The sequence below is a fragment of the Mauremys mutica genome, chromosome 6 (assembly GCF_020497125.1).
Source record: "Mauremys mutica isolate MM-2020 ecotype Southern chromosome 6, ASM2049712v1, whole genome shotgun sequence".
NCBI lineage: Eukaryota > Metazoa > Chordata > Testudines > Geoemydidae > Mauremys > Mauremys mutica.
The window spans coordinates 46,073,608-46,090,311 of record NC_059077.1 but is presented as its reverse complement, the minus strand read 5'-3'; the positions used below and the strand labels follow the sequence as shown (position 1 = coordinate 46,090,311).

The 16,704-nt window shown below is 41.3% G+C and overlaps 1 protein-coding gene across 3 annotated transcripts in view; it reads left to right on the top strand.

Moving 5' to 3' along the window:
* ARHGEF28 (Rho guanine nucleotide exchange factor 28) overlaps nucleotides 1-16,401 on the top strand; it is a 188,905-nt gene extending 172,504 nt beyond the window's left edge. For all 3 annotated transcript variants that reach the window (XM_045021308.1, XM_045021309.1, XM_045021310.1), the window contains one exon: nucleotides 14,285-16,401. In XM_045021308.1, the coding sequence (XP_044877243.1) occupies nucleotides 14,285-14,448 (164 nt within the window). In that variant the 3' untranslated portion in view covers nucleotides 14,449-16,401. The remainder of the gene's footprint in view (nucleotides 1-14,284) is intronic.
* Nucleotides 16,402-16,704: the final 303 nt, after the last annotated feature.

Genomic DNA, 16,704 nt, shown 5'->3' with positions numbered 1-16,704 from the left:
TTTCCAATATATTTGCCTTTATTTAGTGTCTTGTACTTTTAGATACTCTTAAATCCTTTAAAAAAGTTGCTCAGTGAGGCAAAGAAACTGATGATTGTTTTGTTGAACCTACTCTTAATGAGTGCAAACCAGTTTCACTTGCTTTAATCTAATATTTAAGATGCAGTATTTAGTAATATGTTGATTTTAATAACCTTAACATAGTGAGATGTATTTACATATAATTTGCTGCAGTGCGCTTTCCATCCAGGAAATTAAAAATGTACTGAACGGGCATGATTAGAATTTACACTAGTGTAAATCAGAAGTAATTCTGTTGAAGTCACAGGAGCTACACCATGTAAAATAACATAAGTATGATGATCAGGTGAAATTCACTTTATGTTACAGACTGTTAAACACATTCTAAAAGTGCTCATACTCTCTCGCTAGGGCTCCAAGTTAGCAAAGCCCTGATTCTGAAAACCATCACTATTCACAACAGCACTCAGGTACATATTTATCTTTGAGCTCATGTTTAAGTGCTTTATTGAATAGGGACTCATTCATCAGTTGGGACTTTCAAGATGTTGAGTAGCTGTTACAAAAATGTCATCACAGTTCCTTTGTCTTGTAACTGTTTATTTTTAAATATTAATACCAAATTTTGTATTGAAACATAAACTTTTTGTATATATCATACTGTCTCTTACATAACCCATCAGCAATGAACCAGTCCATTTGAAATTATCAGATTAGGAAGCCATCTGGTGCAGCAGTCAACATCTGCATTTAAAAAAAAAATTGCACCCAAGTTATAGTACGCACTTAACAGGATTTCTGATTTCATTTAGGGAAATCCTGTATGACAAACAGCAAAACGGGCTCTGAATATCCCATCTGCATTATTTTGGCAGGGGAGAAAAATGCAGATTAGCATGAAAGAATACTCCCCCTCCCCCCTCCTTCCCCCCGTTTGCTTACTCTGTGCATTTGACAACATATTGTATATGGTCACTTTTTACTGTTTGCCCTCTATTCCTCCATTGCTTTTATAGGCCTTTCACCCAGGAATAAGGGGGAGAAAACCTTTTTCAAACAGAGGAACATGTGATTGCAAAGCCACAATATTGACAAGGAGACTCATGGGCAGGTGTGGTATCTGAACTACTTTTAACATGGTTTTTGAAATTGACTAGATGCCAAGTTGACAACATTCAATTAATTCTAAGATAAGTAGTTTGTGTCTTTTGTTCTAGACCCATTCCCAGTACCCTTAGTATGGGTGACTGCATCTAAGGTACCCATTGCTCAAAGCATAGTTGTAATTCAACTAATTGAACAAATATAGATATTTGTAAGACAAGGTAATTCCATCAGTTCTAGCACTAATATTGCACAGATGCATTAATGCTGGCAGATAACCTCACAGGCAGAATAGAATTGTCTTTAATTTTGTGACTGGCAACAAATTTTAGTCTTGTCTCATGCCACAGAACACATAGTTTTGTGTTCAACTTTAATAAAGCAACGTTTGTAGGATGCTTGGTGGAAGTGAATCATAAAGGAAGTATGTTTTCCTCTTGGGAATAACATCACCATTTGTTTAAAGCAGATGGCAAAAGGGATTAAATCACACGGCAGTGTGATACCAAAGTGAAAAATATGTCATTATATGTCATCTGCAATTAGCATATTTCAACCAACATTTGCTTTTGGCCTCTGTAGTTGTAGGGTCTCATACTTCTGTTACTAATTCTGTCAGTGAAAATATCTTATCTAGTCTTTGCACCACAGTGGATGAAGTGGTATTACATAGCCTTATAATTAAGACAGTTAACTAAGTGTCATTTTTATAATGTTGGCTAATTTAAATAGAGAATTTCTTGTATAATTGTACTCTTTCCAATTTCCAGTGTCCCCGTTTGAGAGTTTTGTTAACTAGGAGATAAGTCTAAAATAGCATCATACTTCTGTGGAAGTGCAGTATTCAGATTAGTCATCCCCTTCCTTCGGACATACCATTGGCATTTTATATATTTTACGTATGTGGGCACCTGGCTGGGAGGGATAGCTCAGTGGTTTGAGCATTGGCCTGCTAAACCTAGGCTTGTGAGTTCAGTCCTTGAGGAGGCCATTTAGGGAACTGGGGTAAAAATCTGTCTGGGGATTGGTCCTGCTTTGAGCAGGGGGTTTGACTAGATGACCACCTCAGGTCCCTTCCAACCCTGAGATTCTACAATTCTATGCCAATTTCTCACACAAAAACAGGATAATGGCCAAGCCTTTCTCATTTTATTCACACATGTAGTCCCATTGATTTTGGAGGAGTGGGCTTTGATGTCAATGGGACTGCTAGAATAAGGAGAATTAGAGGATTTGGCTATGTAGGTATAAAAAAATAAAGGCCATCATCAACCTTTATACAAGACTTGGTTTTGGAGGGCGGGGGGTAGATAAGGCATGTGGTCGTTCCAACAGCATAAATCGAACGGAGACAACATGCAAGTTTTCAATTCATTAAAGTGACTCTATCCCTGTAGCCTGTTAACTGTAACAATGGCTACATACTTATTTATGTTTATTCATTCAGATTTCTGAAATACAGTTGTATGTGTCCAGCGCATAAATTAGAAACCACAAAGTAAATAAAGGAGGCAGTGGACTTGGAGAAGAGACCAGAAGGACAGGCTTTGTAGCACGCCCAAAAGGTTAGCAGATCTGGGATTTGGAGAAGTGGAGTGGGACAGGGGAGCCAGTTCCAACACGGAGGATCCCCACCCACTCAGTCCTCAGCTCCCTCTTTTTTATGTTGAAAGAGCTCAAACTTGAGAGGGTCTGCTGATCTCACATGTGACGCTGTGTCCCGGGGAGAGAGGTGGGCTATCAGGAAAGGGAGCCACGATACAACAGGACTTTACTAATTGCTGTTTGAGGTTAAGAAGAGCTGATGGAGGGGCTGTGTTTCTCTTGTTCAGTATGATCTATGGGTGTAGGCTTGGTAAGGTGCCTTGTTTTAATACATTATTAAAACTGTTTCATATACATTTTGTAACGCACTTAGAGCCTGGAGTAGATGAATGAATAAATAATGCACTCTAATGGCCCAGAGAAACCCTTTGAAGATAATCAAATTTTGCAAAATAGTGAGGATGCAAGTACCCCCAATAAAAGTCATGGCTACTGAATCACAAAATGTACCTGGCTTGCTTATTGTGAAAAATGCAATCTAGCTTTAATTATTTATGACAATACTTTATAATATTCCAGGAAATGCTTTGTAGCAAATTATAGAAAAATAATGGAGTCTTAGTAACGTGAGACCTCACAACAGTATCTGCTTAATATTTGCTAAGAAATCTGGGGCAGATTGTCTGTCTGTCTGTGTCTTGTACTGCCACCTATCACCATAGTATCTGAGTGCCTTCCACATAAAATATATTGCCCATAGTGAAATTCCTAGTAAACTTTATGGATTCTCTGGCTTGCCTTCCTTATCTGGTTATAGAAAGCTCTTCTTTGGGTAGGGTGTTTTGGTGTGGTAGTGAGTGAGGAGGGGATGTTGATGATGTCAGTGTTTTGTTTATGATAGAAAAACTTTAGCAAATTGGAAGGTTTTGTAGAATTTTCTAAAGGTATGTCTACATTCGAGCTAGAAGGTGTAATTTCCAGTTCAAGTAAATATACCCATATTAGCCGCTGAGTACAATTCCATCCAAGTGAGTACTCAGGTGGCTAGCCAAATACTCCTATCACTGTGGCTAGACTGCTATTTTTAGTGTGCTAGCAGGATCAGAGCTAGCACAGGTATGTTTGCTTGAGCTGGAAATTACACCTCCCAACTCCAGTGTAGACATACCCTAAAGGTTGGCCAGACTGGATTCATCTAATCTCCTCTGGAAGTTTATTCCACAGCCAGATCCTCCAAATGTGAATGCTAATGAGAATGTGCGGTTCTACTCTACAGTGCAATTTTATTTTGCTTAATCTTTCATCCAAAAAACAAAACAAAAACCCAACCCCACTTTAAAGAGTAACTGTAAAGAATATATTTCCAGAATTCAATAATACATAGCAGATGAGGCGAGAAATTGGTCTTAATATATGCTGCAGCATTTCCATAAAAGCATAAAAATATGGAGGGCAATTTTGGATTGCTTCCAGAAATGACTGGAGAGACATTGCAGTAGTTTGAGAATGTGACTGATATGGTACCACTTTTTGCATTCTGGGAGGAGGTGGCCTGCAGTGGCACCTGATGGGGTCTGGAGAGCTAGCATTTGGGAAGGCCATAAAGAAGGGACTAGCAGTAGCTAGTAAAGGAAGGGAACATGACATTACAATTGCCGATTACAGCAGAAGTGAAATCAGAGCAGCATCGTACATGGGCACTGCTGCAGGATGTGGTGATAGATTTATAGTAAAGGGAGATGAAGGAAGTGCTGATGAATTCAGACTCAAGGGTAAGGCCAGGGTTATGGATAAAAGAGACAAGTGGGGAAAATGAAGGTCAAGGAGGGAGGAAGAGTAATGTCTGAGGTTGTCCCTTTTGCTCAAGAGAAGCACTTCCCTGAAAGGAGTTGAGAGAAAGCCACAAGTTTGTTTGGCAAGTGTTTTTGCCAGCCTTGATGTAAAATATTCCCTTTGGTTTTACGCAAACTGTTTCAACAGCAGTTACTTATTCACAGTGTGTTTATCAAATGGTCTAAAAAGAGCCCATTTCAATGTATTTAATCACACCCCTAAACTTCCTGTGTCTGAGATGCAGGTAACACAAATTACATGCCAAGGTTTAGTTTTTGCAGTATTTTTTGTAAATGATCACAGGAGGCGGAATCATCACAGCATGCTTCCTGCCAGTGCTGATTAGAAGACAAAGCAAAGTCAGCAATGGCCACATTCAGATGACTGTCAGGAGATCCCTCACAGACCAGAAAAAGGGAACATTTCCTTGTTTGTTGATATCAGTGGAGCATGAACATTTTTTCACTATGACCATCAGATAAGAGGCTTTGATCACATGCTTCCACTTTTAGTGATGCCCATGATTTTCCTACAGTAATCAGCAGCTTCTTCCATTAAAGGATAAGATAAGCACATAATGAATTTAAAACAAGCACTTGGCATTATTTTAGCTACTGAAATGGCTCTTGACATTGTTTTCAGGCCTTTTGTACTCACATCACTTTGGGTTTTGATCTTGTCAGCTTTTATAAGGTAAAAGGTTGAACTTGGTCAGTGCTTAGGAAATCACTAAGTAAAAAGTGTGCATAGTACCTCTGTAGAAGATACTCTTCCTTCTGTATGGGTAATGAATCTGTGACCTAGTATTATATTAGGGCAGTATTAGTTAAAGGGTGGGGCACGGCCCCTTGAGCGGCATGTTGCAGGACAACCTGGGAGGTGGGGACGGTGGCTATAGTTCTCTAGGACCTCAGCTTTCATTTTTAAATAAGTGTCTGTCTTTTATGAGTGCAGAAAAGCCTACAAAATATCAGTTTAACCAATGCATTGATGTCTGCCTGAGTTTGCAAATAGCCTGAAACGATAGTTTTGAGGGATGAATTGACCCTTTCATTCCAACAGGTGCTAATTCAGATGTTAGTGATCATACTTTAAATGTCTGCATTGTTAACGATTTAGCTGTACATATGTAGGAAAGGAGAGAGAGAGATTTACTATGATCATCGACTCTAGCATTGTACCCATCACAGAGTGCAAAGGGTTAGTTGAGGTGGCAGAAGATGTATGAAAATGAAGATGTGTAGGCTTTTAACAGTACGTGGCAGTGTTGTGGGGGGCAGATGCAATTGGTTTGTTTTTTCCTGAAGGGGATACAGCTTTCAAAAGTATGGGGAGCACTGTCCTAAGTGGTGGTTTGTTACAGAATTTCTGTTTCTCCAGTGACAGCTCAATCTGAAGCTTTAGCTACCTACTGTAATTTGTTTGAACTTCAGTATCCTGGCTAAGTTCCAGCTCCAGTGTTTACATTACGTGTGGTATCTACCTGTTTCCCCAGTTTTATCAGTTGGATAAAGTATTCTTTACTTTCTTTCTAAAGCTGATGTTTGTGTAGTGTGCTGGCACAGGTTGGCTACTGTGATGGGTGAAATGATCCCTATACATACAGCTGGTAACATTCTTTGTGATTCTTTTGTATAAAAAAGTGTTCTAAGGTTTTATGATTATTTTCTCTTGATCATTTGGGTGCAGCTGTGTTTAATGAGCTGGAAAAGAAGTAGGTCAATAAAATGTGTTCATTGTTCGCAGACTATCCAGTGGACCGTGTGTGTGTGTGTGTGTGTGTGTGTGTGTGTGTGTGTGTGTCATTAGCCATCTAAGGATTCAAAGCTTATCACATAGACAATTTAGTAGAGAATTCACACCTAATTAAATCAATATTAAGCAATATCTGACAGCTGGTAGGCAGTGCTCCACACTGAGGTGAGACTATAGGCATTTAATGTGTAGAAGGGTGTGATTTCAAGTAAAACCTGTTTTTAAATCTCTGCTGTTAGTGTCCAATGGAAATACTGTAGAAAGAACATGTTTTAAAAGCTGTGCACTTTTTAAAGCCAGCACAATTGTTGACACATCTACTTAATAGGATAATAGCCTTCAGCTCAAGTGGTGAAGAGACCTGTGTATCTGATGCTGAAGATCCAAGGTTTGAACCTTGTTAACAACAATGGTATCTGAGAATCTTTGTAAAATGTTTTTAATGACCCCACTTCATAGGTCATCAACATGGAGTTGCACCCATTTAAGCCAGCCATGGACTTGGTCCAAAGGCTCTTAACTGAACCTTTCTAAACAATTGAGAGGCTAAAACAAAATCCATGCTGCTTTGTTTGAACTAATAATTGCACAGATAATAGGCATATATAGCCCTGTGACATTCCAGTAATTTTACCGTGATCAACAATCGAAGGCAGAGACAGAAAAAAAGATTATGCTGTCACAGACCTTTAATGTCATAGAACCAGAACTTGGATTCCTTCGTTTTAAATCTACTAACAACAAAATACTCAAAAGACTGACAGGGCTAATTAACCCTGGGTCTGTTTTGATCTAATTGCTCATCTGCTTTTTGTGAAAAGATATCTCAAGCAGGAGGATGCTTGTTTGCCTTAGAAATGTAGCAGCTGCTTTTTCTTCTGTAGGACTGGTTAAAAGTAAAGGGCAGCATTAAAATTCCTAGGTTGATTTTCAATCTTATTCAGCTGGTTAAGAAATGGATTAGGCTCCTCTTTCCTCAGTGGTATGAGGGTCAGAATTTTTCTGGGTGTGTGAGAGAGGTTCATAACACTTCCAGTTTCCAGTGTGAAGCCTTTCATGGAGGGATAGTTGAAGTAGTGCCAGACCCTCTGAGACCAAAGGCCTGCTGGTGCCAAGCCCTCCGTGGAGAGGGGGAGTTGGGTGCAAGAAGCCTTCCCCCTTCTGGGCAGGGCGGGGGCCAGATGCACTTGCCTGAGTGCAGAGACTCTGCATCTAGCACTTGCGTTGGCACCCAATAACTCCAAAAGGGGAAGGAGAGGAGCCATGGCACCAATCCACCCCTCTGTGCCAGGCAGCAGAAATGGCTACACACAGGTAGGGGGCACATCCATATTCTTTCAAAGAGTGGCACAGTGGCAGTGCTCCCCCTGCACTCCAGCTTTCATTTCATTGCCCCCTGGTACCCCAATGGGGTAGCACACTTTATCCTGTCCTCTCCCATGGCTGGTTGTTCACAGCCACAACTGAACCCCTAACATGTAAAATCGATTTAATACTGGGAAAATACTTTGCATGTAATAAAAATCCAAACATCCCTCAAGTAGAGTCTGCACCCCAAAAAGGGAGAAGAGCCAGAGACTCCATGAATCCCACTAGGGACTTGGCTATTGCTATTGATTTCATATGCAAGGCACTCAGATAGTACGGTGATGGGCAGAAATACAGACAGATGCAGTAGCAATGTAGGCTGGAATTTTCAAAGGAGCCTAAAGGACTTAGGCACTCAATTCCCATTGAATTTCAATGGCTGGTGGATGCCTAACTCCTGCCTTTGAAAATCCCAGGCTCAATCACATTTACACTTAACACAATAATTTAGGCTTCTGCCAATGCTTTCCATTATGTATGAATGCTGCTTTTGGGGTTAAATACAGTACCTCTGCCATTTCAAATAGCTTTGGGCTGAACTCAACATGTCAGCTGTCAGTCCAGATGAACATGGGCTAAAACCAGGCGCGTGGTACAGAAGCTGTTTAGTTGTAAAGGAAAAAAATGGAGGAGTTACTGGTTTTTAAAAAGTATTTGATGCAAAAAGTAGCTGAAATGTACCCTGTGTGGCTGTAAACATCACAGTAACCCCGTTCAGTGTGTTGTCATGTTCTGTGCAGAACCAGTTTAACAGTCGGGATTGGTGGATTGGGGCAAAGGAATTCTACACCTACTCCATGGGGAAGCCACTGCATATGGACCCTAAGGGGGCCTGAGAGGAGAGAAGGAATCTGGGTCAGAGCAGGAGGGAGCTGTAGGGGATTTTCTGTTATATACACACACATTTTGTGGTAGGATTGCTCCCTAATTCCCTGACACCCTGTCTGTCTGTCCTTCCTGTCTGCTCATTATGGTGTTTGAGCACCCGATGCTGACCTGAAGAACACTGTTTCCAGGGCAGAGTGGTGATCAGGGAGACCATTTGTGGTATTTAATCAATAGAGCATGACATGGAACTGAAGGTGGGTAGTCGGTTTGTCTTACACCGTCCTGTTAGTCGTTTTCCCTGCTGCATCGCCATGCCAGTCCCTTGAGGTGCTGGTTATGTTAGTTTTGCACATGTGCTGCATCCTCGATTGGTGCAAGTTCCATTGCTTTGTCATTTGCACCCATTTTCTGATCACTTTACACCTAAATTAAACCACATTTTATATGACATCAGCTTTTGGCTCAGACTTCCATGGGAGTGGAACCTGCTTATACTTGCCCTCTGTCGTTCCAGTTTGGCTGTACAGAAACTACATCCTTATGAGTAAAATGTTCCTTGCACAGTTCATTTACATGCACTTTAGCCAGCTGGCCAATATCTGCTCTGATTTACATTTAAACAGAATTTGATTCATTTTTAATACTGAAACTGCCTATGTGTTTCTGTGTCTCAATTGCTTGTGGACTTTAGAGCTCACCAGCTATTGGAACAGCCTCCGGCTCCTTTTGACATAAATTGTCATTGAATGGTTTCAGTAACTCTAATTTCAATTTATAGGGCCAGATCCTCAGCTGAGAGAGAAGGGTGGCTTGAAGCCATTTTCCTACTGCATTTATACTGGTCTGGCCTGGGCTGAAGCAGCCCCCAGTGTAGCATACAGCAGTCTAGGGCTACTCAGTCACCCAGTTCCTACCCTTTCCTGCCTTCGACGCGCCCTCTGGGGTAGGGTAGTTGGAGTAGAGTCTGACCAACCCAGCACTCTCCCCTGCTTTCCTTAGCTCTGCCTAGAAGAAACATGGCACAGCTGAAGATTTGGCCTTGTGTGTTTAAATAAGAGTTAAACAGTTAGATTGTAATTATATATTTTGTTTAATATCTGAGAAGCTACAGGATGTTTTGAGGCCGGTACCGGGACTAATCTGCCTGAGAGCTCCCCTTTGTCAGGAGGAACCCTCAGCTGCTCCTCCAGGGCAACTTTCCACTTGTTTCATGCTGCTGAAACTGGGACCGAGAATCTGGCCCTCAGTTCAGGTTGGCTGCCACGTCTCCTACCTTTCCCACAACATCTGCTTTTGCCAGGATTAGAGTCACTGGGGAAGTAACATCCTGTTCAGCACAACATGGTTATATGCAATAGTATTAATGATGTCAGTGAGAAATAATTGAATCATGAAGGGGCTGGTGCAGCCAGGTGCTTATCACATCTTGTGATGGGGTGAGTAAAAATCAGTGGGAGCTGATGGTGCTCAGTACCTCACAAGAAGTGCTCTGGTTTAAACCATGTTCTGCAAAAGAGGTCTGTGTTGGAGCTAAGTCTCAATGGCCGCGGTAGAGTGGTCACCTAAAATTTGGAAATTTGCCTCAAAGTTAGGGGTAGGGAGTGGAAAATCAGCAAAAACTGTATTGCTTAATCCTAAATGTAACAGAGACACACAAGGAAGATTATGAAACTGATTTTGTGTCTGGTCTAGGCAGGGGAGTAAGATGGTACCCACCAAAAGAAGCTCACACAGATAGCTGTCCTGTACCTTTACCCATAATCTGCAGCAGCTTCTTACCTCCAGTGCGTATCAATACTAGAGAATAATACTTGACTATTTATTTCTAGTATCCACTGTAGCAGTTGACTATTATAATTTGTTCCTTTTTGTAAAGGAACTCTGTCCCAGTGTGGATACTTTGTATGAAGAGCCTCAGAAAGGACTGTTCTTTTCAGCTGTCACTACTATGCATAACAAGAGAGCAGGGTGGCAGGCCCCATTTGTTCAACTCTTCCTACACCTGAGATACTTATTTGCTGTTCTGGAGCAGTTCCATCATTCTTCCCCGAGCAACTGCTGTCGTCATGGCATCTTGATGCCTACTGTGGTACCAGCTGCTCTCTGGCGAGGTCTCATAGCACTGAAGCATTGAGACAGCAGGCACCCTCTCCACTCCTAGATTGATTATGTCATCTTTGGGACACATTGTGCTTTTATTCCGGCCTATCCAAATGGCAGCCAAGAATGGCACTTTCCTCATCTGTCAGCTTACACAGAGCATTTATAGGCCAAAAAATACTTGTCACCCTCATAGTGGCTGAAACTTCCCCTATTTGAGACTCATGCTTCCCTGAACTTTGAAAGAGCTATTTTTAAAGAATTTCATAATAAAGCACTGGCTACTCCTAACTTTGGCTTAACCTACTTGGTCCTTCACAGTTCTCATGTTCCCTCTCCCCCTGCCTCACACTTTTAGACCACAAACTGCGGGCCTTTGGCATAGCATTGTAACATCACAGAGGTCACCTTCCTCTGCAGCATGGGGTCACTTGCAGGTTTAAACTAGTGTACATAGTGAATTCTCTGAACTTGAAGTCTTTAAACCATGATTTGAGGACTTCAGTAACTCAGAGGTTAGGGGTATATTACAGGAGTGGGTGGGTGAGGTTCTGTGGCCTGCAATGTGCTGGAGGTCAGACTAGATGATTGTGATGGTCCCTCCTGGACTTAAAGTCTGAGTCTATGAGCAGAATTTCATAAATAATTTCTTTCAATAGTGATGGAGTCAGAAGTGTTTCCATCTGCTGTAAATTTAATGCTTGCCTCTCATTGTACAAACTGAACCATTTGTGATCAGAGATTCAAAATGTGTTCTCAGTTTTCCAGATGGTGTTAATTGAGGAAGAGAGGGAAGCAACTAGTCCAAAGTAACAATGAAAGTCACTGGCACAGCCAGGATCAGGACTCAAGACTTGCTTATGCCAATACCCTGAGCTGAGTCCTCTGTGCAATGATGCCTTCTCCCTGTGATGAAGGGTGCATCTCAGAGGATGCAGTTTCCTTTGGAAGGTGTATCATTTTACTGCTATGCTATTTAGCAAAATAGAAGAACACGAGTTAATCTAGAAAGTTTAGTTTAACTAAATATCTTATCCATCACAATGACACGTTTAAAACACAGTATCACTATTGTAACAATTGGTTTAGAAAGTAAACATGGATTGAAGTGTCTTTGCATCACAGGCAGTTACACTGAAGATGTGAACTGCAGAATCACTTTGCTGAAATATGTAGATGTCATTGTTAAACCAGTAAGCTACTCAAATTAATCCGAGCCCACTGCACAATGTAGTATACTTGGACTTCATTTTACACACACAGAACGGAGGCACAAGGTAGATTGACTTGTCTTATGTCACACTAGAAGTCTGTGGCTGAACTGTGAAATCGAAATAGTTATAACTAGACTTGGCAGAATGTTTTATTTTTTAATAATTTTGATGGATATCACTGTTTTCTTAGATTTGTATTGATTTAAATTTTCAGTTGTGGGAAATTATGGGGAGGGTCAGACAATTATGTTGAGATACAAAACTTTAGTTTTATAACTATTAAAACACAAATTGTCAAGATCACGTGAAAATATACAAAGTAAATATCCTTAAATCAAATTCTAATAAGTTCTCAATCAGTGTTTTTCTTAAATTTGTCTTTCTGTAAATTTTGATTATTTTCAATAGAACTATTTTTGTCCATTTGTGTGTACAGTGTAATTGATGTTTACCAACATTTACTGATTACATCTAATCCTTCCAAGCCTCGCTATATATCTAACTGCAGTTTGCAAGTACAAATCAGATAGACATGTAACTGCTAAGATTTGCTCCCACAATTGGAGTTTCAGTGCTTGGACAAGGTGCCTCACCAAAGGCTCTTAAGCAAAGTAAGGAGTCGTGGGATAAGAGGAAAAATCCTCTCATGGATCAGTAACTGGTTAACATGCAGGAAACAAAGGATAGGAATAAATGGTCAGTTTTCACAATGGTGAGAGGTAAACAGCGGGGTCCCCTAAAGATCTGTACTGGGATCAGTGCTATTCAACATATTCATAAATGAGCTGGAAAAAGGGGTAAACAGTGAGGTGGCAAAGTTTGCGGACAATGCAAAATTACTCAGGATAGTTAAGTCCAAAGCAGACTGTGAAGAGTTACAAACAGATCTCACAAAACTGGATGACTGGTCAGCAAAATGGCAGATGAAATTCAGTGTTGATAAATGCAAAGTAATGCACATTGGAAAACATTCCAACTATACATAGAAAATGATGGGATGTAAATTAGCTGTTATCACTAAAGAAAGAGATCTTGGTGTCATCATCGATAGTTCTCTGAAAACATCCCCTCAGTGTGCAGTGGCAGTCAAAAAAGCTAACAGAATATTAGGAACCATTAGGAAAGGTATAGATAAGACAGAAACTATCATAATACCATTATATAAATCCATGGTATGCCCATACCTCAAATACTGCATGCAGTTCTGGTCACCCCACCTCAAAAAAGAGATATTAGAATTGAAAAAAAAAATACAGAAAAAGGCCACAAAAATGATTAAGGGTATGGAACAGCTTCCATATGAGGAGTGATAAAAAAGACTGGGACTGTTCAGCTTGGAAAAGAGATGGGCGGGAGGGGAATATGATAGAGGTTATAAAATCATGAATGGTGCGGAGAAAGTGAATAAGGAAGTGTTATTTACCCCTTCACATAACACAAGAAACAGGGGTCGCCCAATGAAATTAATAGGCAACAGGTTTAAAACAGGTTTCAGAGTAGCAGCCGTGTTAGTCTGTATCCGCAAAAAGAACAGGAGTGCTTGTGGCACCTTAGAGACTAACAAATTTATTTCAGCATAAGCTTTCGTGAGCTACAGCTCACTTCTTCGGATGCATAGAATGGAACACACAGACAGGAGATATTTATACATACAGAAAACATGAAAAGGTGGAAGTATGCATACCAGCAGGAAGAGTCTAATCAATTGAGATGAGTTTAAAACAAACTTCTTTAAAACAAAAAAGTACTTCTTAACACAATGCACAGTCACCCTCTGGAGGTCCATCAATGGCTATTAGTGAAGATGATCAGGGACAGAACCCCATGCTCTGCGTGTCCCTAAACCTCTCACTACTAGCATCTGGGAGTGGACGACAGGGGATGGCTCACTTGATACCTGCCCTTTTCTGTTCATTCACTCTGAAGCATCTGACAGCAGCCACAATTGGAAGACAGGACCATTGGTCTGACCCAGTCTGGCCATTCTTATGTAATTTATCTGCAAGCACAAAAATGCATCCACAAATAAAGTCTCAGCCTGGCTGAAAATACACCCCATTATGTGCTGTGTGACAATGTAATACCTTTACGAAAGGGGTGGGCTCACTAACAAGGGCAAACAGAACATGTATTATGTATTGTATGCTGCCTTTCAAACCCTTCTCTTACAGTATTTCTGCCATTCCATAAGTGCACACAGAATAACTACAGGATAGACAAAAACTTCTTTTATCAATACAGTTGCTTATGTTTTTAGTACCATGGTTAAAAACAATGCCATCAGCCCAAGCCCTTGGAAAGCAATGGAAGGATATCCATTGATTTCACTGGGCTGTGACTATGTTGTGCTTCACTGTAGGGTGCATTCCTATAATAACAGTTTTTCTTTATGCACAATTACTGTACGTACACAGTGGTGGTTTAACAAATTGCCAATCACAAAGTAAGAATTTTGTCTGTCAATTATGAGTCTGAATCAGCTGTTTATTGTACCATGTCCTCTGTATGTATTACAGATTTAACTGCATCCCAGATCCCGTGTCCAAGAACGCACAGTCTGAATCCCGGCTGCATCCAGGCCCAGCCACTTGCTGATGTTCTGCTGGTGAACCCGCAGTCTCACAGCTCGCAGGATGCAGAAAACGGAGCAAGAGTTGAAGAAAATATTGTTTACCTCTGATCGCGCGTTTTCTAATACCAGTAGCACTTTGGGATGAAATTGTATTTTGCTTTTCTAACTGTATGCAGTTGCTCCCTCGATGACCAAAAGGCTCTAAGAATAGTATTTAATATTCAGTGCAAGATTTTCCCCATCATAAATATAACAATTAAGTTATTTTTTTAAAAGCATTTTTTGTAATTGTTAATTTATGACACATGGTTTCCAATGCAAGGAGCAACAGAAAGAAGGACAAACTCAAAGGTAGGGATGTTTAGAACTGTCATGAAGACACCACCATAAGACTGTTGATAGGAACTGCAAAGATTGGTGTTGCTTTTCTCTTGAGTTTAAAAATGCAGGTTTCTGTGTTTAGAGATAAGTGCCTGCTGTGTGAGCTTTCATAGTATGAATCAGTAACTTTTTAACACTTGTGATATGATAGGGGAAGAGTGAGCCTGGGGGGCTGTCATGTTCATAAAAATGTACTCTGCTTGAAAGACTAGCTGGGTTTCTGAGTTACTAGCCTTGCAGCTTCGCAGAGCTGGGTTCACACATGGTTCGGCTCACCTCACAAAGGAGGCTGTCTTTGGGGGTCTCAACGTAGACCTTAGCAGAGGTCTGTTCACAGCAGAGAATCAGTCCACGTTTGGGCATGATTTCTGTGCACAGGTGCTGCAGGTCAGTTTGGCGATGTATTGTGGTATAACTGTGCCTGGTTACAGAAAGTGCCCTTACTTACATTAGCATTAAAATTCACCAAATAAAGCTTTCCCACAGGGAGGGAAAAGAAGAGAAGAACATGTAGTGTCTTTAGTCTAACTGAATCCCATTGAGACTTCGCTGCTTTTCCATAAAGGAAGAAGCCACCTTTCTACTTTCACTCAGTATGTTAGAGAATAATAAACCAGGACCTGTTCTTGGCTTTTGTTCTTCAGAAATATTTGTATACTTCTGTTGGATTTAATAAATATTCTGTACCTCTCTGGAAGGTTTTAACTTCCATGACATTCTCACACTCTGAATAGAGTTAGAAGACCTTCTTTTAAAATGTGTGCTGTCTGGTCTTGTATCTGCATTCTGCTACTGTCAAACACAGCAGTGACTGAACTCCAAATGAATTACACCAGACTAACCTAAATTGGTAGATAAACTGATTCACATAGGCCTTAGATCAGTAGTTCCAAACTTTTTAGTAAGCGACCCACCAACTGTACTTTGTTTTGTTTTTTTGTTTTGTTTTGCTTTTTGCAGTCCAACCAGGAGCTGGGGGGGGGCAGGGTCACAGGCCCGCATCCTTCTCCTCCAGCATTGATCACTTGCAGCACCACCCTCCATCCTAGGCCGGTGTGGGAGTGGTGGGAGCTGGAGTGGGATATTGATTCCACAGCAGCAGCTTCTGTCCCACGGGGCTGGGCTTGGCTCCCTGTTCCAGGTGTTGTGACCTGGTGCATGGGGTCACTATGCTGAGTGATTGTGTGACCATGGTTGCAAGGTCACAATGTCCAGAGCAGGGTCCAGCCCCATGGGACAGGAACTGCCACTATGGGTTGGGTTTGTTCTCCAATCCGCCCTCCGCACCGGCCCCGCAACCTATCCAGAACCTTCCCGTGACCCACAATCCACCATTTGGGAAATACTGCCTTAGATAGTCACAAACCTCTACCAAGGAGTTGATAGCTTTATAGTAGATTTCTGTTCTACCTGCCTGCTGACAGCAGGCCAGTCTTCTGAACATAATACCTGCACCCTCATTGCAATGACTTGCTTACTTCCTATTGTTGTAAACTGTACTTCCAGTGAGTGGGATTAGGAATAGTCCAAAAGTGGCCTTTTTCAAGCTTGACGTCATTGGGCTAGCAGCATGGGTAATTGACTCTCACTTAAGCCTGGTCTACACTAGGCGTTTAAATCGGTTTTAGGAGCGTAAAACCGATTTAACGCCACAACCGTCCACACTAGGAGGCACCTTATATCGATTTTAATGGCTCTTTAAACCGGTTTCTGTACTCCTCCCTAACGAGAGGAGTAGCGCTAGTATCGGTATTACCATATCGGATTAGGGTTAGTGTGGCCGCTGATCGACGGTATTGGCCTCCGGGCGGTATCCCACAGTGCACCACTGACCGCTCTGGACAGCAATCTGAACTCGGATGCAGTGGCCAGGTAGACAGGAAAAGCCCCGCGAACTTTTGAATATTTCCTGTTTGCCCAGCATGGAGCTCCGATCAGCACGTGTGGCGATGCAGTTAAAAATCAAAATAAAGAGCTCCCGCA